Genomic DNA, 25700 nt, shown 5'->3' with positions numbered 1-25700 from the left:
CCTCAGGGAGGCGGGGGGAGCCGCGGAGGAGGCGGTGCCTTCGCAAAGCCCGCGCCCCGCCGCACGCTCACGCTCCTCCCCCAGGCCCCGCCCGCAGTCGGGCCAGGGCTGGGCGGCGTCTGCCGAGGCTCCCTCGGCCCGGCCCAATCGGCCCGAGCCGCGCTGACACCCGGGCAGCTGCGGCGTGGAGAGGTGGAGGCGGCGGGCCGGGAGGCCGGAGCCGGGACAGCGATCCGCCATGGAGACCCGCTACAACCTGAAGAGTCCGGGTGAGCAGGGCTGGAGGCGGCGGGCGGGCGGCGCCGCCAGGGGGGCCGGGGAGGGCGGGGTGACCCTGGGCTCCCGGGCCCGGCGCTGCGGGTCCCTCGCGTCCGCCGCCGCTCGCGGCTCCGCTTCGGGGTTTCGCGCTCTACGCGAGACCGCCGCCTGCCGGGATGGTGCAGGCCGCAGGGCGGCCGGGCGGCCACCGGCCGCCAGTCCTGGGGACCGGCCAGTTCCCCGCAGCACCCGGACTTTCCCTTTCCTCATCTTGGTCGAGTAGTGCTGGGTCCTGAACTCATCCCTAAGAACAGGTGCAAAGGTGATGTCCGTGGGTAATAGTTAACAGTCCCTTGCGTTACCTGAACACAGACCGTCGTTATCCCTTCGTCGCTGCCACCGGACTTTTATTAGCTGTTCGACTCACTTGCATGTGAGGATTTGGTTGTTTAAATATCCCATTTGCAGCATTTGGGGCGAGTGGAATTCCAGACCTAGAGGAAATATTCTGTACTAAACCAATTAACCAAAGAGCTAAGAAAACTAGATGAGCCGTGTACTTTAGAGCTAACCACGATTTCTGCCACGACGACTAACATGATATATATCTATATTCAGTCCTAGAGACTTCCTGTATTTAGCGCCCCTGCTTCATTCACAGAACAGCCCAGACAGTCCTAGCTTCGAGTTCTTTTCTGGTGCATTATAAAGATGCAAGAAAAGTAAGCAGCTGTCTCATATTAAGGCAGGCTGGAAGTGAATCACTCGGGTCTATAAGTGGTATTTATTCTGTCTGCACCTTGATAAATTTGTGAGGAGGGAGAAACTCCACAGTTCAGCTCTAAATGGTAATCCTAGAATATTAGTGATGGTTTGACCAAATATTTGCTGCTGCTTATTTTTTCCTTCCAAGAAAGCATCTTTTCGGTAGGAATCAGCAAGATTAGCATCCTTATGGAAAGAGCTGACATTGTAAACCTTTGATTTTTTAAAAAATACTTAATATATAGAAACTCCAGAAAAGTCTGAGGATATTGACTGAACAGAGCATTGTTAGCTTGAGTGCTGTCAGGCTGAGAAGTGTTCTTAGGTGGCCAAGTGTGTAGAATGGGTCATAACATTTGGGGGGTCCATAGACTGCTTTAAAAATCTGGTGAAGCCTATGGGCTTTCAAGAAATGCATTTATAGGGCGCCTGGGTGGCTCAGTTGGTTGGGCGACTGCCTTCGGCTCAGGTCATGGTCATGATCCTGGAGTCCCTGGATCGAGTCCCGCATCGGGCTCCCTGCTTGGCGGGGAGTCTGCTTCTCCCTCTGACCCTCCCCCCTCTCGTGCTCTCTCTCTCTCATTCTCTCTCTCAAATAAATAAATAAAATCTTTAAAAAAAAAAAAAAGAAATGCATTTATACAATTCAATTTCAGTGGGTTAAGGACCCCCCCCCCAGCCCCACACCCCGCACATCTCTTAAGAACACCCCGGGGCGGGGGTAGGAAAGTAAAAGAGAAAGGGAAAGAAAACCTTAGTTTTAAGGTTAGATGATAGAATGCTTAAGTTGTTTAGATTGTCATAGATTTAAATAAAACTATGTGGGTACAAATGTACGGTGACTACTTGATCACATGGTACCACGTTCCTTAGGACAGCTGAGGTACTTAGTGGAATGTCCAGAGAATAATGGAAATATAAATAGTTGTGCAGTTTGGAATGGAGAACTGGTGGGTCCCAAAACATTGTTGTTACAGCACATTGCTCAGGTTTGATACATTATCATACCTGAGGTTATGAAAAGCTTTCAAAATTTTCCAGAATTTTATACATTTCCAAAGTACATGATCTGTCAGATGGCTGAGCTTTGGTCGACATGCCCCAGTGTTATAAATTGCTTCCTCTTTTTTGGAATCATTTCCTCAAAGGTGGTGTTGCTGTTCTACATGAAATGATTTTTTTAAGATCTTTTTTTGTTTGTTTGTTACCGTGTGGATCATTTGGAGTTCATGGTGAAGGTGAATTAGATGATATATGGGACTTACTAGAAATGCCAGGAGGCATGGTGGAAATGCTTCCTTCCTTTGTTTTATTCTCAGTGCTGTGATATTTTTAGAGTAATGCTTATGTGAAAAAAAGTGGTTAAAAGCACTGCACAATGTAAGAGATAGAACCCTTTCTCTGTAATGTGCAGTTGTCTTAGAGGTATGGATGGTACAATTAAGAGAATACACATAACTGGTTCGGGGCCAGTGTGCTAGCATGTGGATAGTAATTTGTTCACTTGGTAAGTAGGAAAACTGGGGCGCCTGGGTAGCTCTGTCGGTTAAGTGTCTGCCTTCGGCTCGGGTCATGATCCTGGGGTCCTGGGATTGAGCCCCGTGTTGGACTCCCTGCTCAGCAGGAAGCCTGCTTCTCCCTTTCCCACTCCCCTTGCTTGTGTTCCCTCTCTTGCTGTCAAATAAATAAATAAAATCTTAAAAAAAAAAAAAGTAAGAAAACATTTCTTTGTGATTTTTCTGGAATGGACTTGTGGTTATGGGCAAAGCTCTGTATGGAGCCACCTCATAAGCCTCTGACGTAGCTTATCAGTAGGTGCTCTGCATCAAGCTCCCTGATCCCTTTTTGGGTCTGCTCTGGCCAAGGTAGTAGGGTCCCATAGTACAAAGTAGGGAGACCTATGTATAAAGAACCTCTTGTGGCAGCTTTCTTCAGAAGGGCCTATGGGTGTGTTTAGCAGGTGATTGGTGTATAAGAGACTAGTGCAAAGGCACCCACTATCTCCACCAGAAACCTGGGAACTGTCCTATCCATGTTCTTAGTGTGAATTACTGGTGATCTAACAGCTTCACCCAGATTTCCCACAGACTGAAAAAATCTCTACAAGGTGACAAAAAACCGAACTCATCAATTTACTCTCCTCCCCCGGACTTGCACCTCATCCCTTCCTTATTCCAGGGATTGACAGCAGCTAGGCACTTGTGGGAATCATCTTTGATCTCTTGGTCTACACCTTTACTCCACCCCCTAGCCTGGAACACACACACGCAGGCATTCTCACATGGGCACCAGTCCACGCAGACAAGTGTTTATTCAGTCACCATTGTCACCAGATCTAGGGGGTATAGCTCAGGGGTAGAGCATTTGACTGCACCATTGTCACCAGATCCAGTAAAATAAAACTGATCACTCCTCAAATTGAAAAATTTTCAGTAGCTTTCTAATAGCTATGTATAAAGTTCAAAGTAAAGTGTTTAGCTTGGCCTACAGGGCTGCTCATGATTTGATCCTTGCCTTTCTCACCAACCTAGTTTCCTACAACTGTGCTCCTTTGCTTTTTTCCCCCTCCTCTCCTTTGTATTTTTGCCATGTATCCATTTTTCCCAAGTGACTGTCCAGTGAGCCGCTCTTCTCACCTGTATGCTTTGGTCCCTGTTGGAACCTTTGCTTAGAATGGCTTCCCTTTAATCCAATGGAAATTCCCATTCTTCATGCTTCTTTAAGGTTCAGCCTTGCCCAGCTACCCTGGGCAGACTATTAGGTAGACTATAAGGTCGTCCCTGTATTTGTACACACTTAGTGTTTGTATTGTAGTTGTTTTCATGTCTTTCTCACTGTGAGCTTTTTGAAGGCAAGAAGCAGGTCTTGGTTATTCTTCTGTCTCCATCACTCAGACATTCTTTAAATATTTGTTGAATGGGTCGCGGGCAGGGTATTTCCGGCAGGGTATTTCCGGGCAGAAGCACTCGTCCTTAAACATTTGCTTAAGTGCCTTTACTATGGGAGCAGGAGGAGGCACTTGGGGACCAGACATTGGGTTCATATCCTCAGTATACCTGCCTCCTGCATTTTACCTATGCTTTGGAGATTGATTGCATTAAGGTATTTGCTTTCCAAGAGAAATCAGATACATGAGAGACAGTGACCTGTAAAAGATCTCTTTAGCTAAAGCTTTGTCTCCAAAGCCCAGTGTAAGCCTAGTGAGGTAGAGCCTGGGCATGGGAAGATCGCTAATGCCTGGGCCCATGGAGCCTAGAGCCTGGATCTAGAGAGATCATGTGGCCTCCATAAAAAAGAACAAGAGCAGGTATGCAGGTGCTCCCCACTTCTTTCCCTTCCCTGGCACATCTTATCTCACCATGGTAGAAGAGAGGAGCTGATCAGAAAAAGTTTTCTAACTATGTGATAGCAAGAGATGGAGTATCAGGAGTGGCAGACTATGCAATAGCCCCAATTGCCAGGCAGTATTTTGAAACTTGACTATTCCATAGCAGTGATATTTCTCCTTGGGAACCAGAGAGCCATGCCATGAGGCCAACTACATATGCTCACTGCCTGGTTTTGAACCGGGGAGAGAGCCTTATATCCCAATCTATTTCTGACCTTAATACCTTGTGATGGGGGAAGGGGAGAGGGGGAAGGAAGGGAGAATTATATGAAGAAATTATTGACTCCCATTCAATAGGTACAAACATTGAAGAAGAATAAAATTAAGTGATTTATTTAAGGATTTAGAGCTACAAAATGTCAGAGCCAGAAGTTTAATGCAGCCTAATTCAGAGTCCATATTCTTTTGCACTAAGGTGTTTATAATATATGTAATTTCAGAAAAAAAAGATCATGAGAACACTAGACTAATATTACCTTCTGTTTGGCTATATGGCTTCAGCTCTCACATGGTATGTGCCTGTGTGGCCTATGAACTAATAAAATAAGCATGTTTAGTTGTTGAGCAAATTACTGTTCCTTTAAATGCATTCTTAAATCAATTCTGGCCCTTTCTTACATCTCTCATAATATCCAGCTACCACTGGATATTTCTTTCTTACATCTCTCCTGTTGAACTGAGCTGAGTGGGAGAGAGGCAGAGAAAATGTGGTAAGGGTACGGAATGACATAAAATCTGTTCTTCAGCTTAATCTTTCAGCCAGCTGATGAGGAATGAAGGAAAAATAATCTCTATGACATCTGTGATTGCCGATAGCAGCCAAATAAATTAACTTCGTAACAGCTTCCATGATTTTATTTATATCTAATAATATTAATTTGAAAGAATGATATTTTTATGTGGCTTTAAATCGGGGTCTTTCCATCTTTGTTCCATGGGACCCTTTGATAGACTAGGTTGAAGGGAGTAAACTGCTTGAAGGCCCTTCCATGCTAGCTTCTTCAATCAAAACAGCTCTGTTACCTCTTTTACATATTGAGGTTCTCATTAAGCTTTTTTTCGAACAAAGGATTTAATCTTATTGTCAAATAAGTTTGAAAACCATTGCCTTTAATCAGATGCTTGGAAGGATATTTTTGGAGGGATGATAGGAAAATTCAATTAAACTAATATTTGAGTGTTTACTATGTGCTAAGCCCTGAGGAGCCTTCAGTGAAGTAAATTGTTTAGCAGGAAAGACTGGTGTTAAGTAATTACAAGTGAGATGAACTTTATGAAAGATAAAATACAGAGTGTTATGAGGGCTTATAGCAAGGGGATTCAATCTAGTTTCTAGGGTAGTGACTTCCAAACCTGACAGACCATTAGAATAACTTGGAGAGTATTTCTGGTCTCCACTCCCCTCCAGGATGCCTTAGAAATTTTTATCTGTCCAGGTGGGAATCTCTAGTCATTCCTCAGCATGTACAAGGGAAGGTGTCAGGGAGACCTTCCTGAGGAAGTTACTTAAAGCCAGTCTAGATGAGACAAGGAGTGGGACTGGGAACAGTATTGCAAGCTGAGAAGCATGACAAATGCTCGATTAGAAACATATAGGTAGGGGCGCCTGGGTGGCTTAGTTGGTTAAGTATCTACCTTCGGCTCAAGTCATGAGCCTGGGGTCCTGGGATTGAGCCCCGTAGTGGGCTCCCCGCTTGGCGGGGAGTCTGCTTCTCCCTCTGCCTTTTATTGTTTCCTCTGCCTATTCATATCCATGCATAATTCCTACTGTCTTTCTTTTAGATGTCAGTACCTCACCCCTTTTCTCTTCTGTCTGCTCTCAGGTTAGGGTACCCACCTGGTACATACTTCTCTTATAGCACATATTGAACTACATCAATTGGTTTTCAAACAGAGTTTTGGGGAGCCTTGGGCTATCTGGTTTTTCCCTGGCTTTGCTTTCCTACACCAGTATCCTGACATTTTTTGGCACCTAAAACTTGAGGTGAGAGGGGCTGGGATCAAAGGATTGACCTTTGAGAGCCAGTAGGAAAGGAAAGAGGGTACAGATACAGATAGGATTGTAGGTTGTGATAGGCTGCCCACAGTCATTTATCATGGAAGTAGAAGGCTGTGCCGTTAACTCCAAGAGGTGGAAGAGGAATAAGATGAGGAGTAAACAGGTGTGAAATAGTCTTGGGGTGCTAGTTGGAGTGGGCTGGTGGGCTTACCAGAGAAATTCAGGAATATTAGGTGGCATTGTGTCCCAATGGAGGTTGTTGATAATAACTTTATAATGGCATCCATGTCCCTGCCTCTGTGACTCCCTCCCACCCCTCTTTCAGTAATGCTCAGCTATTTGGGTATAGATACCAAATAAGATGGTTGGGTTGGGTCAGCTAGAATTGCATTTTATTAGAGGATTATGAAAAAACTCCTAAGAGCCAAGTGTGTGGATAAAGAGGGAAGTGAATATAGGTATAGGTGGACATAGAAAATTATGGGGTCTGTGGATTGGAAGTTTTAATTAAGCTGAAGTCATTTCAAAAAGGAATTCAAGGGGCACCTGGCTGGCTCAATCAGTAGAGCATGAGATTCTTGATCTCAGGGTTGTGAGCTCAAGCCCCACATTGAGCATGGAACCTACCAAAAAAAAAAAAAAGGAATTCAGTTAGAACTATGGAGATTCAGTGACCTCTGGGGCCACCCATTTATATTAATGTAAGACAGTGGGTGGAAATTCCCAAGAGGTGGGAATATGGGGGGGGGATCTACTGTTAATGAGCATGAATTCCAGAGGGCAAATTTTTGTTAATATAGGCATTTTAACAAGATAGAGTTGGACTGCCTGTGTTAGAATCCCAGCTGTCATTTACTAGCTGTGTGACCTTGGAAAAGTTACATAATCTCTCCATATGTCAGTTTCTTTGTCTGGAAAATGGAAATAAAAATAGCACCTATCTCATAGCATTGTTCAGAGGATTATATGAGTTAATGTTTGAGTGCTAGCACATACAAAGCATATGTAAGTACTTATGAAATAAAAACAGTACTGCCCTAAATACTTAATTTAATACATAATTCTTCTAATGCCTAGCTACCATGTTCTTCCCCTCTCCAATTAATACTGTTATCTCATAATTAAACTTCTGCCATATACTCAGTTGAACTAGTCCTCTATACATTTTTTATTGAAGTAGGAACTTTTTCATTAGGTTTGTAAATCTGTGCTAATCTCTTGGAAAAGTGTATTTTAAATGTCTCTATCTTATGAATTTTATTTTAGCTGTTAAGCGTTTAATGAAAGAAGCAGCAGAATTAAAAGATCCAACAGATCATTACCATGCACAGCCATTAGAGGTTAGTTTCCATCTTTTACATATGGATTTTAATACTTTAATATTTTAAATGAATTCCTTAAAATTGTTTTTTTCATTGCTTTGAGTCATTGCAGATGTGTTTGGTGTGGTTTACTGGTATATTTTACTCCCTGTATTTTCTTAGTATTTATTTCATTAGCCATTCAGAATCCAACATATGAGAAACAAATTTCCAGTTTCTATAAAATGGTCTCAGATGCTAAATTGGTTTTAGGTTTTGAGTATGAGGGAGGGAGGGGTAATGTAAAGAACCCCAAACTCTTTAGTGTGGAAGACCTGGACCCTTGAAGGGACCCCTGCAGCTAGTCTGGGCTTTTTGCACAAACATCTCTCTTTTCAGTCTTCTCATCTGTAGAAGGAGGGTATTTAAATGTGCTCAGTCTGATTTCCATGATAAGAGTGAAAATAAAATGTAATAAAGTATGTGCAAATATTTTGCACACTGTAAACTGTAAAGTACCTGGGGACTCTACGATGATGTTGATAGCATATTTATTAATATTACTGACTACTTATAAATAAGCTCTTAAGCGTCTATGAGGGATAATTTTTTAAAGTTTGTTAAAATAATCCACATTTACAGCAATTATTTGATTATATAATTATCACTAATTAGTATTCAAGGATTAATTTAGCTTAATTAAATCTGTAATTTTATGAATATATAACTGCTCAGCTGTTTTTAAATGCATTTGTTTAAAAAAAGATTTTAGCTCTCGTGGGACATGAAAACTAGATTAAATAGCTTTTATTTATAAATTTTATACTTGAGATATTTTGTGCATTAGAAACTATTCTAGTAATAATGTGAAACATTTCATTTTTCTCATCCAGGAATATTTCTGGTACTCATTAATAAAGATGATCAAATGTTTTAATGTTATTGATTCCTTGCTGGTTATTGTTTTTGTTCAGGATAACCTTTTTGAATGGCACTTCACAGTTAGAGGGCCCCCAGATTCTGATTTTGATGGAGGAGTTTATCATGGACGAATAGTACTGCCCCCAGAATATCCCATGAAACCACCGAGCATTATTCTTTTAACGGTAAGAATTCTTGGCTTTTTGGAATGCTTGTGATTTAACTCTTCATGGTGACTGCAAAGCATGGTTAGTAGACTCATTTTCATTAAGAAATAAAGCAGAACATTGTTATAATTTTGTCTTTGGGGACCAGGACTTGATAGTACAGTTCTTTTCCCCAAAAAATAATTCCTAGGAATTATTGATGCTAATGAATGCACAGTTGCCATAGTGTGGTTGATAGGATTCAATGAATTAGTGGGTACAAAGTGCTAGGCACAGTGTCTGGCACTTGGTAAGTACTCAGGAAAGGATAGTTAATGTTATTATATCTCTTAATCACATCATCACCTTCAGCTTCTCACCTTTCTTATACTCTTTTCCTCAGTTTCCTCATTTTTACATACAGCTCTGAAAATAACTGTCACAGGGTCCTCAATAAATGTTAGTTATATTATTACTATTTATATCTTAGAATTTCTGTCTTCACATATTTCACTTCCATGTGAAGGAAAACTTGATGCAGTTTTCTCTTATTTTTTTTCTGGGATGTTGTTCCTTCAGAGTAAATTCCTCTCTTATTAAGCTCTCCTTCCCTCCTTTCCTTTAATTTGCAAGTATGTCTAATTATCCTCTAACCTTGAAAAAACCAAAACAAAACACAAAAGCCTTTCTCCTACCTCTTTAAGCTGTTGTCCTATTTTCTCTTTGATAACTTCAAGACATCCTTCCTCTAGTTTAGCCTGTGGCAGTCTGGTTTCTGCATGCTTACTACACCAGTCTCAGAGACCAGTTTGAGAAATTGCACTGCCTCTTCTCAGTCCTCATCCCAGTCCATCTAAGTTAAATATCTGACACACATGGAGTAGCAAATGGTAAAACAAATGTATTCATCAATAAATACTAAACTAAAGCTGCTTTTACTGATACTTGCTGTAGTGGAAAGAGCATTAGTTTCAGAGCCAAGAGACCTGGATTCTGACCACTGCTCTTTCCATTACACCAGGCAGGTTGCATAATCATTTTGAAATTCAGTTTTCTTATCTGTCAGGGGTTGTGTATGGTAAGTACAGCCACAATATAAAGTTCCTATCATATAAAATGTTCTGCTTAACAAATATTAGGTGGTGTTGAGAATTGTTAATACCGGCAGTAGGCCTGGAGCAGGGTCCTGGAGGGGCCCTACTGTGTTAGGAGTTACTTTTTAGTTGCTAGATCATGGGAAGAGCCAAATGTTTCAGGGGATGGGGCTGCTGCATGGGGAAACGGGTGGGGGGTGGGTAGTTGGGGCAGCAGCTGTTAACCAACGAGTACAGAAATATTTCAGTAGTTAGCCAATGTATGGTCATGGTTAGCACACTGGCTGAGAATCAGCCCTGCCTTCCTGATTTTCAGTATTTGATCTTTCTGGTTCACGTCCTCTATTTTGAAAAGTACTCTCTAGTCTTCATTCAGCAAATATTTATTAAACATATGTCATGCACCATGGGGCTCGGTTGGTTAAGCGTCTGACTCTTGATTTCAGCTCAGGTCATGATCTCAGGGTTGTGAGACTGATTCCTGAGTCAGGCTCCACGCTCAGTGCAGAGTCTGCTTGTCCCTGTCCTTCCCCCTCTGCCCCTCCCCCTGCTCTCTAAAAATGAATAAATAAAATCTTAAAAAAAAAAAACATATGTCATGCACCTTGTAGATGTGGCCGAGAATATGTCAAATTCTCTGGCTACTTGGAGCTTATATCCTAATTTCATGCCTCTTCTTCCTTCCCCTTCCTCTGAGTATGGATATTCTATAAGTTCAGACATCAGCTATTTTCTCTTATTTCTATGAAATGGCTTCACTGGTCACCTCTGTGAAGTCTGCTGTATGTCATCAATAGCTCTTCTACCGAGACAGCAGATCCATGTCCAAAATGGAAATCATTACCTCTGATCTGCCTCTTTTGTATTCCTGTCTTACGATATTGCATCATCCTTATGAAAATCACTCCTGTCTCGGAGCCTCCTGCACCAATATCTAGTTAGGTGACACCAAGTCCTTAGGTTTTTCCTAGCCTCTGCATATCTTCTCTTTTAGATCCTTCACAGAGCCTAGTCCAGTACTGTACTCAGAGAAGGAGATCAGGACATCATTACATGTCAATTATTTAGATTTCAGAAAGGTGCTACAACTTCACAGCTTTTATTGTTTTATAAGTATTTGTGGAGTGTCTATAAGAGGACAAAAATCTGTGTCCCCTTGGAGATTATATTCTTTTAAAGTTTTCTTTTAAAATTATTTATTTATAAAATATATTTATACTTATAAACTATAAAACATTAAACACATATATAGTTTTTTAAATGCCTTATTTATTCCTAAGGCTAATGGACGGTTTGAAGTAGGCAAGAAAATCTGTTTGAGCATCTCAGGACATCATCCTGAAACTTGGCAGCCTTCATGGAGTAGTGAGTATTAATTTAAAGTGAATATAACTCTTCTATAACTCTAATCAATTCATAATTATAAAGTATAACACCTCTTGAGACTGAAGCTGTTTTGGATAATTAATTTGATATTATTGAATAGAGAATAAAAATTCTTTCCTTGTCTCAATTTTTGCCATCATTTTAATACAACCACCTTATCTGTACCTCTTCAGTGAAAGCCTGTGTGTCTTTTTTTCTCTTTCCAAAGTAAACCCAGTTCCTTTTACAAAACAACTTAGATTCATGTTTACTTTTTATTTCAGTAAGAACAGCATTACTAGCCATCATTGGGTTTATGCCAACAAAAGGAGAGGGAGCTATAGGTTCTCTAGATTACACACCAGAGGAAAGAAGAGCACTTGCCAAAAAGTAAGTTTTGCATTTCATTCTTTGTTAAGATTTAAGTACTGTTCTGGATAATGGCTGTTAGGAGATAGGCTCTGTCTCTTACTTTGTGAGTTACCTTGGTTACAGGATCTAGTCCACTTTTGCTATTTTAGAATTTCATTTGTAGCAGTTTACTACTCAGGGGTGACCAGAGTCTAAAGAATTGATTTCATGCTGTCTCCTTTTAGAAAGTAGTTGTTAATATCAACCTGAAGTGGGAGATACCTTCTCCAAGAAAACAGTTCTGGTCATTTGTCTCTACTTGGGCAGAATTACAGATGGAAAAAACAAGAACAAAAAAAAACAACGCAGTTGTTTATATGTAGCTTTCCATAAGATTAAAAACTTCTTGAGGGGAGGGAGGGAGTCTACTTTATCCATCTTTGCATCTGCAGTATCAGACTCAAAGCAAATGCTCAGTAAATGATCCAGAATAAAGTAAAGGAGATTTTCTTTATCCAGTTATGGTTTCCTAGTGGTATTGCCTTCTCATTTTTTCAGATGCATTCTGTCCGTATAACCCAGATTAGTCATCAGATTCAGAGTAGCCTCTCTTTTGAGTAGTGCAAAGACTAATTCTCTCTCTCTCTCTTTTATTTTAAGAACAACTTCTAACCCAGTTTATGTTTTTAATCAGTGTGCGTAGGGAAGAGACCTTATAAGAAATCCTATCAAGATGCTTTCTAATTCTAGAATACTAGACCCAACCCTCAACAAATGTTAAAGATTCCAAAATTGCAGTGAGGTGAGGAAGAGTATTTAAAATTACTTACATTCTGTAATTCTTGATCTTTTTTTTTTTTAAGATGTTATTTATTTATTTATTTATTTGACACAGAGAGAGAGAACACAAGTAGGCAGAGCGGCAGGCAGAGGGAGAAGGAGAAGCAGGTTCCCCGCTGAGCAGGGAGCCCGATGCGGGGCTCGATCCCAGGACCCTGGGATCGTGACCTGAGCTGAAGGCAGTCGCTTAACCGACTGAGCCACCCAGGCGCCCCTGTAATTCTTGATCTTGATCATTTTTCTGCTTTGGACTCTTCTGTCTACCACTTCTCAGACATATTACGTTAATTAAATTATAGTGTATCTTACCCTAGCACAGCCCAGAATATGTCCTCTGTAGCTGTTTGTTAAATCAAATAGATTTTAGTGTCTGAAAGATTTGATAGACTCTTGGAGAGTTCATCAACAACTTTTCTTTTCTTTTTTTTTTTTTTTTTAAAGATTTTATTTATTTAATTGACAGAGAGATAGTGAGAGAGGGAACACAAGCAGGGGGAGTGGGAGAGGGAGAAGCAGGCTTCCCGCCAAGCAGGGAGCCTGATGCGGGGCTCGATCCCAGGACCCTGGGATCATGACCTGAGCCGAAAGCAGTCGCTTAACCAACTGAGCCACCCAGGCGCCCCAACAACTTTTCTTTTTAAACCTTATTTCCAGGTTCTGGGGATGCACCTTACTGCAGCTATTATTCACAAATTATATAATATGTACTTTGAATATATAACATTTGTTTTTATTTGATTTTCTTTGTTGGCTTTCTGTCTTGATACTTTTATCCAGTTCATTTCATGTATAAGGAAAAAAAGAACTGTGTTTTTTTGTTCTAGACTTCCCAATGTATATATTCTAGGTTTTTAGTCTGTGATAAAGGCTTTTTAAAAACATGATTTTGCATTCATCCATGGGAGCATATTGTCCTTATGGATAAATTAATATATTAAAAATTAACCTTCCCCTTTAAGTTTCATTTGACTTCTCAGTTAAAAGTGGACACATTTTGGGCGCCTGGGTGGCTCAGTTGGTTGAGCGACTGCCTTCGGCTCAGGTCATGATCCTGGAGTCCAGGATCGAGTCCCGCATCGGGCTTCCTGCTCGGCAGAGAGCCTGCTTCTCCCTCTAACCCTCCTCCCTCTCATGCTCTCTGTCTCTCATTCTCTCTCTCGCAAATAAATAAAATCTTAAAAAAAAATTTAAAAAAATAAATAAAAGTGGACACATTTTAATGCAAATAATTTGGATACAGCTGACTCTCAAAAGGATACAGACAGCAGTGCTGCTTCTGGTAAAACAAAAATATTCGGCAACATACTAAGTTAATACTACTTTTACATATGTTTTGTTCACATGAAGTTGTTTAATAAATTTAAATAGCATGTTCTTGGGGCGCCTGGGTGGCTCAGTCATTAGGCGTCAGCCTTCAGCTCAGGTAGTGATCCCAGGGTCCTAGGATGGAGCCCCACATCAGGCTCCCTGCTCTGTGGGAAGCCTGCTTCTCCCTCTCCCACTCCCCCTGCTTGTGTTTCCTTTCTTGCTGTGTCTCTCTCTGTTAAATAAATAAATAAAATCTTTAAAAATAAATAAATAAATAAATAAATAGCATGTTCTTAAAGACTGAAGGCTTTTATTATGTTGAAATGGAAGTACAATAAAACAATTTTTTAAAAAGTTCAGCAATGTAATGGTACATACTTCTATATATTATACGTATTTACTTCCAGTCATATAAATCCTCAGCACTTTTGTGAACGTTAGGACACTTTTGGCTATATCTGGAATACAAAGGGGAAAATGAAAACATAGGAAAACAAATAAATCTTGGGAAGTAGTCTAATTAACAGATTTATCTTGAGTCTACTTAATATAATGAGTGATAAATTTCAGAATCTTTGGATTTTATACGAGTTCTCTGTCTTTCAAGTTATACTGCTATTTATTTTTTTATTTTTATGTTTTTCCAAGTTTTTATTTAAATTCCAGCTAGTTAACATACGGTGCAATATTAGTTCCAGTTGTAGAATTTAGTGATTTATCACTTATATCCAACACCCAGTGCTCATCACAAGTGCCCTCCTTAATCCCCACAACCTGTTTAACTGCACCCCCCCACTGACACTCTCCCCACCACACACACCTCCCCTCTGGTAACCCTCAGTTTGTTCTCTGTAGTTAAGAGTCTGTTTCGTGGTTTGCCTCTCTTTTTCTCCCCTTCACTTGTTTGTTTTGTTTCTTTAATTCCACATATGGGTAAAATCATATGGTATTTGTCTTTCTCTGACTTACTTCACTTAGCATAAGTTATACTGCTATTTGTGATTTTTTTCCCTAAAAATATTTGTAAATTCTATTTTTGGTAGCTTCTCTACTATTTTATGTATATTTCAGCTAAAACATAATTCAGACTTTATAATGGACTTTTTTTCACAGGCTTAACATAGTTTTGTTATGTGTGATCTTGAGGACAGTGTAGTTAGACATTTTATATATTTTTGTTGTATAGATCTAAAGCTTAGTTTTCTTTAGATAGTATGTTGGAAAAAAGTGGAAACTAAGCCCTGTTTTTTTTTTTTTTTAACTTTAGACTTTTAAAAATTGAGATACAATTGACATGAGTTTTTATTGTTTGGTTTTTTTTTTTAAGTTTTATTTATTTTAAGTAATCTCCATACCCAACATGGGGCTTGAACTCACGACCCTGAGATCAAGAGTTGCATGCTTTTCCGACTGAGCCAGGCACCCCAACATGAGTTTTTTTAACCTAACCTGTATATTTGTCTCAGAACTATAATATTGCCATAATTGTCTAATTTACATGTAGATGAATATGATATGGAATTATCCAGGGTTCTCTTATTTTAAATTGAGTCATTCGGTATTTGAGTGTCTTGAATTAACATTCAAATATTTGATTAATACCCATCAAAAAAATTATTTCCTACCAGATCACAAGATTTCTGTTGTGAGGGATGTGGCTGTGCCATGAAGGATGTCCTATTGCCTTTAAAATCTGGAAGTGATTCAAGCCAAGCTGACCAAGAAGCCAAGGAACTGGCTAGACAAATCAGTTTTAAGGTACTCTAAATTTGTAAATAAATTCTAACTATGTGACCCTTTTGTTTACTGCCAAATTCTGGATAGAAAGTAAAGCAATATAGTTCTGTTGCAATAAAGTTTTACAAATAATTTTTTCTTATTACTAAACTAATAATATACATTCACAATGGCAGTCCAGCATAGTGGTTAAGAGCTTGGACTCTGGTATACAGTCCTGGGGTTCAGATCTCAGCTTTGCTCTTATTAGTAGTAGGACATCAGACATATTACTTAGCTACTCTGTCTGTACCTTTTTCTCATCTGTAAATAGTAATATTACTTACCTGGTAGGATTCTTATGAGGATTGAGTTAATACTTAAGTGTTTTGTATTTAGAACTGTCCCTGATACTTTTATATTTAGCTTTTAATTTTAGCTATTATTATAGAAAATATAGTAATTTAGAAGAAAATAACAATCATACATAATCCCTCCCCAAGAAATAGCTGCTGTTAATATTTTGGCATATCCTGTATATCCTTTTTTCCCACATAGATTTTACTCAAACATAGAATTACTTCTGGGATTTAATTAGCTCTATTAAAAAATGTCAACCTGCATTAAGCAGCATGCAACTTCCTCCCTGTTCACCTCCCTTACCTCCCGTCTGTCCTTTCATATCCAGTTCTTGTGAGAAGTTGTTCCTTCTGTTCGTTGTATTATCTGGAAGAAGAGGTGCTTAATAAGTATTGGTTATTTTCTTCCTTCTGAGGATTCCTATTGTACTTAAAATTGCTTTTCTGAAAATCGGAGGGCCAGATGTGTTTTGTACATCAGAATTTCAGATTTTAGAAAATACCAAACATACACCATAGTTTAGTACCTGCAGTGGGATCTGGGGCAGTACCCCATAATCAAATCTATTAATATTCCCTCAGCAAACCTGGGAATATTTACACTAATGTGGGATAAAGACTGTTAATAACCTCACATGTCATACTTCACCTGGAAATTACAAAAAACTTATTTGGGAATTGTGGATTATGAACCACGGGTATTAGTTTTGTCTCTCACCAAGTAACAGCTCCTTGAGAACAGGTTTTGTCTGTGCTTTTTCCTGAAATACCTAGCACAGGCTTAGACACATGAGCACTCGATGTTTAACTGATTGGTAGTTGCTTTAAATTAGCAATTAAAATAAGCCCAAGAGAGGATTAGTAAGTGTGGGTTATTCTGTACATTTCCTGTTGTAACACTGCTCTTGGGTGTACCTTTTTTATAGGCAGAAGTCAATTCATCTGGAAAAACTATCGCCGAGCCGGACTTAAACCACTCTTTTTCACTAAATGATTTACAGGATGACATACCTACAACATTCCAGGGTGCTGCAGCAAGTACCTCGGTATGGCTCTTGTCTCTTACATGCATGTATGTCTATATCATTATCATTATTTGCAGTCGGAGGAGGAAACCTCTAGATGAAATATCTGAATATTTTGATTCTCCTGACAGTTGGATTCCAGCCCACCTCTCCCTCTAATGAGTCATATTATCTTAAGCAAATTATTCATACTTTTTGGACCTTCTTTCTTATTAAACGGGGTTGGACTAAATACTTTTTAGGTCCTGTTGTCTCTCCAGAATTCTGTGATTTCTCTGAAAAGTTCGTTACAGTATAGCACTGCACTCTGAATAAAACAAAATATACATACATTAGCCACTTTCTAAATAGGCACTGTTTCTTTGGCAGGTTTGTTAAGCTGCATTAAGGTACTCAGTTAATAAAGGACTAGAGCCAAAGATTTGCCTCAGACCTGCTCTGCCCAGTACCATAGCCACTACACACATATAGCTATCTAAGTTTATATTTAAATTATTCGGAATTAAATTTAAAATTCAGTTCCTCAGTCACACTGGTATATTTCAAGTAATCCATAGCCACCTGTGGCTGGTGGCTGCCATATTGGATAGCATAGATATCAAACATTATCATCTCAGAAAGTTCTGTTGGACAGCGCTGCCTTGCACATAGTAAGTGCCCAGTAAATAATTGTTGAATGAAAGATTAAATGAATACTATGTGTCTTGTTAGTTCTGCCCTGACCTGTTGTCTAAATATTGGTGGGTATAGGTCATCAGAGATTGATTAAGAAATGTGACTGGATAGTTGCTAAATAATTAGGATTATGGGGGAAAAACATTGATTTTCTCTCTCTATATAAAAAAAACAAATGTCTTTTTGGTAACATTGTTTGGTTGAGTAGCTACCTCTTTTTTTCCCTTCTTCAGTTTTTAGAGAGGATTTTTAAAGGGTCAGGAAAATTGAAATAGAAGCTGGCAAATACAGATTTGCCCTTGCCTCAGGAATAACTTAGTATAAAGTGGGACCGAATAGTCCTGAGTGGTTGTTCTCTCCTTTTCACAGAGTGAGATGGGCAGAGAGAAGTAGGTTGGAGAGAGAAGGGGAAAGGGAACGCTGGAGGACGTAGTTGGAGGACTGGAGATAGGGGTATAAGGAAGAAGCATATGCTGAGAGTGAAATCATTTTTACATGATCCCCATGTAATTTTATGAATCGCAGAGGGATATTATGAGTTAATTTTAGTCAGTATATGTTTTACCTTGAAATATTAAAAAAATTCAGGTTACTTTTCACCTTTAGAATTCTAATTGTTTTTTTATTTTATAGTTTTTTAGAAAATGGAACCATCCCATTTCAGAGAGGAGGGTGGTTATCTTTTTTCACCTGTAAGGACAGTCTCCTGATACTTGTGATATGTTTAAATCTGTCTTCAGTCTCTTGAATCTGTGTCAAGTCCCCCTAATGCATATTGCAGTTACACTTACTCTACTTGTAATTTATTTTATCATTAATTATTTATTGTCTATCTTCCCAGAATGTCAGTTCCTTGAGGATCAGAGCTCTCTTTCTGTTGCACTGTATCGCCAGTCCCTGGCCTTGTGCCTTGTATATAGTTGGTGGTCAATACATATTTGTTGATTGAATAAATGAATCTTAGGATTGACACTTTTAAAAAATACTAGAAATACAGGCAAAGAAATTAAGAAGTTTAAGTAAATTACATTGCACAACCAATAATATTATTACAGTGGTATTTTCCATTTTGGTTTGATTTTACTTCTTTTTTTTTTTTTTTTTAAGATTTTATTTATTTATTTGAGAGAGAGAATGAGACAGAGAGAGAGAGCATGAGAGGGGGGAGGATCAGAGGGAGAAGCAGACTCCCTGCTGAGCAGGGAGCCCGATGCGGGACTCGATCCTGGGACTCCAGGATCATGACCTGAGCCGAAGGCAGTCGCTTAACCAACTGAGCCACCCAGGCGCCCTACTTCTTTTGTTTTAATGTTTATTATTGCAGTATAGTTGATTAGTTGATATACAGTTACACTAGTTTCAGGTGTGCATTTTGATTTTAAAATACATACAACTGAGAATTCTTTTTCATAGATACAGGTAATTGATGCCAATTCTGGTTAACACACCGATAAGTAATCAATTGCTACAGTTGCAAGTTAGTTACATTTATATACAGATTATCTCAGAGTATGATTATATAATTTGATCACCATGGAAGTAATTGAAACTTGGTTTTGGCTAGGGGTGGCTGCTTTACATGCAAGTGTAATATAAATTCACTAAAATGTTATACATCAAATCCCAGATAAGCTATGTTTTTTTAGCCTTGAGGGGGCGAGAGATTGCCCAAAGTCTAAATACAGCAGATAATATCAGGCCATCTGTTGCTTTTTGATGCAGATTTTTTTAGCTGTGTAGAAATGGGAAAATACTGATGGTAGTTTTATGTTCTTCCAGTCTGTCAGATTTTTTCCCTCTTCCTAGGGATTGAGGTTCTGAATAAGCCATTCCATTTTGTATTAAAAAGCAAACACAAAACTCCTTCACAGATGCTGGTTATTCTAGATTATTCTAGAAAAATTTATATGTATTACAAGGGAATTACTTGTGACTGATGGTTATTTTAAATTGATTAAATACACATGTCATATACTTCTACCTTCCCAAAAATGGTCGCTTCATCTTAACTAAGGAAATGGAAACTGGTATGACTTAAGTCTTCATTCAGTGATAGGTGTATTTGGACAAGTTTAGGTCAACAGCAAAAATTTAGAGGTCCTACCACCAATCGTACACAGCATTTTGAAAATGCTAAAGCCAACTTCATGTGAACTACCAAAATTTTGTCCAGTTAGTCCTTAAACTCCAAGCAATCTAGGTTCCTCTGGGTCTATAACCTTGGGGTTGTTACCATTTTCCCTTGATGGGATTGTTTTATTTATTTTTATTTTTATTTTTTTAAAAGATTTTATTTATTTATTTGAGAGAGAGAGAATGAGAGAGAGCACATGAGAGGGGGGAGGGTCAGAGGGAGAAGCAGACTCCCTGCCGAGCAGGGAGCCCGATGCAGGACTCGATCCAGGGATTCCAGGATCATGACCTGAGCCGAAGGCAGTCGCTTAACCAACTGAGCCACCCAGGCGCCCGATGGGATTGTTTTAAATAGGAAAAATTTTATAATTTTATGATATCTCAGCACTAATCAGTAATACTAATATAACATCCAGAAGGCATCTGAAATACAGGAATCTAATTAAAGCAGTATGTCTACATTAAGTGCATGTACTAAAATATCATCTAAAGTCAATGTTTTAAGGGATTGTTGTTCTAAATATGCTTTTTAAAAGATTTTATTTATTTATTTTAGAGAGAGGGAGTGGGTATGCATGGGGGGGGGGGTGAGGAAGGGGCAGAGGGAGAGGCAGAGAATCTGAAGTAGACGTCTCCCGGAGGTCGGAGCCCCATGGGTGGGCGGATCTCACACCCTGAGATTATGACCTAAGCTGCAACCAAGAGTCGGCCCCTCAACTGGCTGAGCTACCCAGCGCCCCTAAAATATTAATCATACTAACAGGGGTCTGAAAAACTCCTAAGTAATGATTTTTTTAAAATCTAAATCTGTGGGATGCCTGGGTGGTGCAGTAGGCTAAGTGATGGACTCTTGGTTTCGGCTCAGATCCTAACCTCAGGGTCGTGAGATCGAGCCCCAAGTAGGGCTCAGAGCTCAGCCAGAGTCTGCTTGAGATTCTCTCCCTCTGCCCCTCCACCCTGCGTCTGCATGCACGCTCTCTCTCTCAAATAAATAATCTTAAAAAAAAAAACAAACCCTAAATCTAGTGTCTCCAAAGGGGTATGTATATTAACAGTAACAATATTAATAATAACTAACATTTAATCAGCAGTTGTGTATCCTAAACACTTTATATCATTAATCCTTTTAATCCTTACAACTAATTGTTGTAAGAATTGGATATTATCCTCACTGTACAGATGAAGGAGCTGAATCTTAGGTTGAATAATTTGCTTAGGGTCCTGCATCTCCAAAGTGGTAGAGCCAGCCTAGTAATGATAAGGCTCCCTGTTCTAGTCAAGTACATGGGCATTCTCCCCCAAACTAATGGAAAAAATAACATGTATAAAATAAAATCTTTAAGCCGAATCAGTCTCTTATGCTGGTTTCTGGATTGATAGCACCTTCATGTTTTTCCTTAAGAGCCTTCCCTGTAAGCCTTGAGTGCTTTTGCTGCCTCAGACACTTCTGGCTTCTTGGCTGAGCAGTCAGAAGAATGGGAGATTTCAAATGGAATGTTGCTGTTATCAGCTGCTATAACTTAGCTCAGCCCAGTGAGTGTTAAGATCCTGTATGATGCCTGGGACAGTGTGAGACCTCATAAAATGCTGCTGCTTTGTGGATCTACTCCCTTCAGTGAGCTTGTTGCTGGCTGTCCTGGAGTTTGAAGTCCCAAGTTCATGCAGCTCTAATTCAGTATCAGCAGTGACTTTTATTTTTAACTCAGAGTCAGTAGTTCCTTTTTTATCTCTGTGTTATGGGTCACTACATTTGAGTGCTTCCAAAGGACAGTTTTAAAAAACTCAGATTATTCAGACCTTTGATTGTTGAAATGAATGTCAGATTTAAAATGTAATTTCTTCTGTAGGTAACTTAGATCAGCAGTTTCTTCCCTAATGTTTATAGCTGTTGCCAGGACAAAGCCCATCCTCTTATCTTTTTTAAAAAATTTGAGGGGCACTTGGGTGGCTCAGTCGGTTAAGCCACTGCTTTCGGCTCAGGTCATGATCCCAGGGTCCTGGGATCGAGCCCCGCATCGGGCTCCCTGCTCCATGGGAAGCCTGCTTCTCCCTCTCCCTCTGCCCCTCCCTCCCGCTCGTACACTCTCTCTCAAAAAAATCTTAAAAAAAAATTTTTGAATTATATTATTTGATTTTTTTCCTTCTAAATATTGAAATTTTCTCTAATGGAAAGTATTTTAAATGTTTTATATTTACTCAGTTTTTAAAGTTATTCTGAAGAAAACATGCATTCTTATTTTTTTTTTTTGAAAGGGTATTGGCATTAATATAACCAGTTTAAGGTGTTTTCAGTAAAAGAATTAAAGGCCATTGGGTTATTAGAGGTAGAGTTAAGGGGTCTATATAAATAAAATGGAATTCGTATTTTGTAGAGCTTTCTTATCTATAAACCGTATTTAAGATTTTGAATCACGTGGTACCACATTATGGTTATGCTTGAGCAAGCAGTCATTGTAAGGATAGAAAGCAGTTGGTATCTTGTGCTTTGTGGGGCCAACTAGTGTGCCAAAGTACGCTTTACATATATAAAGTAACACAATTCAAATACACAGTATTCTAGACTTGTGCTCAATTCAATTGACAGGAGTTATGAGAGAAGATAATCCTGGCTTGGAAATCACATCTAATTTTTATAACAATACTGCTGTGAAGAACGTACGGTTTGAAATTCTTCCCTGTGCTGTATGATTGTTGGTGGAAGCATGTTGCTGTAGTAAGATAATGTTGGAAGAGACCTGGTTCATGAAAGGCACACTGTTGAGAGTTTAACTTTTTGCCATTTAGTATGGCAAATTTTCAAGCGAAAAAGAAATCAGATTGCTTTCTTCCTTGGCTCTCCTGCAAGAAGTGAGGTGCCCAGATGTTTAACAGATATTGCTGAAGTTACACCTGAAGGAGAATAGAAAGCCAGCTGTAGAGCAAATGGCTCAACTCTGTCCTTGTCTTATTTGTTGCTGATAAATTCCTCTGCTGCCTGATGCATACTCAGAGTAAATTGTGTTGTCGGCTTATTCAGGAGGGTGAGTAATTAGTTACAGCATTCAGATCATTCTTGGTAGTTTTGCCTTTAGTCATATTTTAGTGCTCTGAGATTCTGTGTACTCTTGAATAGATAACAGGTATATATACAAGTTTTCTTTGCCAATTTCAAACAGAATTTCCTAAAATTTCCTAGTATGGAGCCCAGAACCCCTCAGCAGCATCCCTTCAACAACCTGCTCAACCTGTTGTTAAGAATACCTCTATGAGCCCTCGACAACGCCGAGCCCAGCAGCAGAATCAGAGAAGGTCGTCCACTTCCCCAGATGTGACCCAGGGCCAGCAGCCAAGAGACAACCACACCGATCATGGTGGATCCGCTGTTCTGATTGTCATCTTGACTTTGGCATTGGCAGCTCTTATATTCCGGCGAATATATCTGGCCAATGAGTACATATTTGACTTTGAGTTATAATATTGTTTTGTGTCTTAAGAGCTGTGACTCAACTGCTTCATTAAACATTCTGCATTGGGTATAATCTAAGAATTGTTTACAAAAAGATTATTTTGTATTTACCCTTCATTCCTTTTTTGATCCTTAAAAATTCAGTATAGATATAGCTAGACTTTCAGACTGTGTCTGCTTAGTTTAAGGGACTGGAAGTCAAAGTCCCTTGTCTCACCGTATGACCTGCTTTACAGAGAAATAACTTACTGTTGTTTCTCATGCCTCAGCTTCTTTTTATGTAAATCTGTGATACTTTTCTGTATGATTCTTTGAAATTTTTGGATTAAAGAAGGTGTTTTAAGTTCCAGTGAGTATTACTAGTTACTCAATACCATTTATTGAGTACTCTGTTTCTACTTATGTAGAATGATATAGGGATAAGAGTTGAAAAGGGAAAGTAGAGCTTTCAAATAGCTTGCTGAGAATGTCATTCATAGGAGATATACTGGGATGCCCATTCTGTGACTTTATGTCCTAAATGTTGTTCAGTGAAAGTAACTATTGCAGCCAAACATTATGAGGAAATGAGATCACATCTTTGTTACTGGATGTTATTTGGAGGGAATAATGCTTTGTAACCACTTTGATATGCTGTTATCCCCTTCTCTCCCTAATGCACACAAGATTTACAAAGAAAGAAAGGAAACAGTCCTCTATAGATCTTTTTTTTAAGGAAAGAAGGGTCCAAGCCAGGAAATCACTTGATTTTCTTCCAGAAGTCAAATGGAAGGATCTTCAGATTTTAATGTTTGCTCTGCTTTGAATTGTATCTCTTTTGAAGGTATTATATGCCTAGCTTTGTAATCACTATAAATTTAATTATTCCAGGAATATGTATAATGTTGAAATATTTCATGTACCATTTTAACAGAAAAGCTCAGGGCCCAAGTAACAGTGATAGAAATTAGAAAAACCTTTACTTAGAATTGTCCACCTAATCAAAGCCCAAGAAATAATTTTCAGTGCAAAATCAATATATAAGTTAGTGCTAGCTAGCTCCACGGATTCTAGCAGATAATTTTATCATCATAATGCTTGGTGAGAACATATAATCACAGAAAAACATTGCCTTCAGCACGTTCAGTCGCAGCATTGAGGGCACTCTTTGAGAGTATTTGTTAATGAAGATTTAATTTTTAAATACAGGCAGTCCCCTGCTTTCAAGTAGGTTATGTTCTAAAAGTGCATTTGTGAGAAATTTTTTTTTTTTTTTTTTTACAACTCAATGTTGTAAATGGCGTTCAGGTTCTAGACAAGTCCAAAAAGTCCATAATGTACCTTGAATACTTTGGGGATGGTGTTCATAAAGTCCTTAATGTAGTTTTAACTAACTGAAATTATGGGCAAGGTAGAAACAATTTGTAAAATGGTATTAAAGGCAAATTTAATTTTTATTGCTGCTATGGACTTTGGTTCTCTTAATTATAAGACACAATTTCTATTTTCATCTAATAGCCATTTTTCCTTTATGTCCGTTCTAAAGTAAGAACATACTGTATACTATTATATAATACATAATTGTCTTAAACTTTAATAAATTAGCATTTTAAAAGTGTTTACAGATTGTTTCTGTTATATCTACAGCCAAAGTTGGTAAAGTCTTAAAAAGCTCAAGGACTTTATGAGGACCTCCTATATCAGGAAAATTTTAGGTGACCATTTTATAACTTTATTGCCATGAGAAAGCACATTCTGAAGTCTTGGTTTGGAACACAAAATACTAAAGATACTGGTTCAGTGGTCTCCTAGCAAGAGGTCACTGATCACCTGGGAAGACCAAATAATGTTATCACCTGAGAAGAAGCAAGTCCCCCTGCTCTCAACCTATGCTGAGATTAATTGTGTGCTAGGAACAATCTTCCCTCCACTTCTTCTCAGTCAAACCTGAGCCGGCCTCTGGATCTACGTGATCTTGTTACATGTTTCTATGGGGTCTACCAGTACTTTAAGATTGATAAAGCCAAGAAGATTTTGCACTGTGCAGGTCCTTCTTTATCTGATTTGCCTCTCTTCCCTCCCCTATCAACTGACAGGCCACCTTCTTGTTTGTGTTCGCATTTTTTAAGCGCCTGATACACATACCTGAAAGTGACATATTTTTTGTTCTTTCCCTTTCGGCTCACAGATGCTACCTAAAAATCCTTAAGTTGTCACTCGGATCCCCATCGTGGAGTTGATGAGCAAAATCGATCTTTGGGGCTATTCTTACTCGAACACCACCTGAAGAGACTTCAGAAAACTGTTATTTTTAAAGCCCCAGTTTATCCCTTTAATTAGAGTGTAAGGACAAAACCAGGTGTGTGATCTGGTTAGTAAAGGCTTAGGACTCCTTCCCCCAATCCTCAGATTAAAGTAATTCATGGCTTTTTCTTTGAACAGCAAAGCACATGACTACATATCAAGGTAGTTAAAAATAGCATGCTCGAAAAAAATATGTCTGTTTCACCTGTAACTGTTTAAGCCAATGAAAGCTTTCAAATTTTATGTGTTGTGGGGTTTTTATGTAGCACTTTACATTTTCATGCTGCTTACTGTTTTATTCTACTGAAATAAATGAATTTCATCAAAA

General features: G+C 39.0%; 1 protein-coding gene across 2 annotated transcripts; it reads left to right on the top strand.

Annotated features, from left to right (window-relative positions):
• Positions 1–88: 88 nt before the first annotated feature.
• UBE2J1 (ubiquitin conjugating enzyme E2 J1) lies at positions 89–25700 on the top strand. Of its 2 annotated transcripts, none has more exons than XM_045867227.3 (8): positions 89–269; positions 7677–7750; positions 8686–8817; positions 11153–11237; positions 11522–11627; positions 15365–15494; positions 16738–16857; positions 22800–23049. In XM_045867227.3, the coding sequence occupies exons 1-8, from the start codon at positions 239–241 to the stop codon at positions 22890–22892; spliced, it is 771 nt and encodes a 256-aa protein (XP_045723183.1). In that variant the 5' UTR covers positions 89–238; the 3' UTR covers positions 22893–23049. The 2 variants fall into 2 exon arrangements, with proteins under 2 accessions (XP_045723183.1, XP_045723181.1); XM_045867225.3 differs by having other exon boundaries at positions 90–269; positions 22820–25700.

This window comes from Mirounga angustirostris, unplaced genomic scaffold (assembly GCF_029215605.1).
Source record: "Mirounga angustirostris isolate CCGP_5_RB_7025 unplaced genomic scaffold, mMirAng1.0.hap1 SCAF_8, whole genome shotgun sequence".
NCBI lineage: Eukaryota > Metazoa > Chordata > Mammalia > Carnivora > Phocidae > Mirounga > Mirounga angustirostris.
The sequence above is the reverse complement of the archived record's forward strand: the minus strand, read 5'-3'. Positions and strand labels throughout refer to the sequence as shown.

Excerpts from the sequence above, each read along its gene's own strand:
- UBE2J1 (XM_045867225.3), top strand. The coding sequence starts at position 239 with ATGGAGACCCGCTACAACCTGAAGAGTCCGG. Across the intron at positions 8,818-11,152 it reads CGAGCATTATTCTTTTAACG|GCTAATGGACGGTTTGAAGT; the intron begins GTAAGAATTCTT and ends TTTATTCCTAAG. Across the intron at positions 11,628-15,364 it reads AGAAGAGCACTTGCCAAAAA|ATCACAAGATTTCTGTTGTG; the intron begins GTAAGTTTTGCA and ends ATTTCCTACCAG.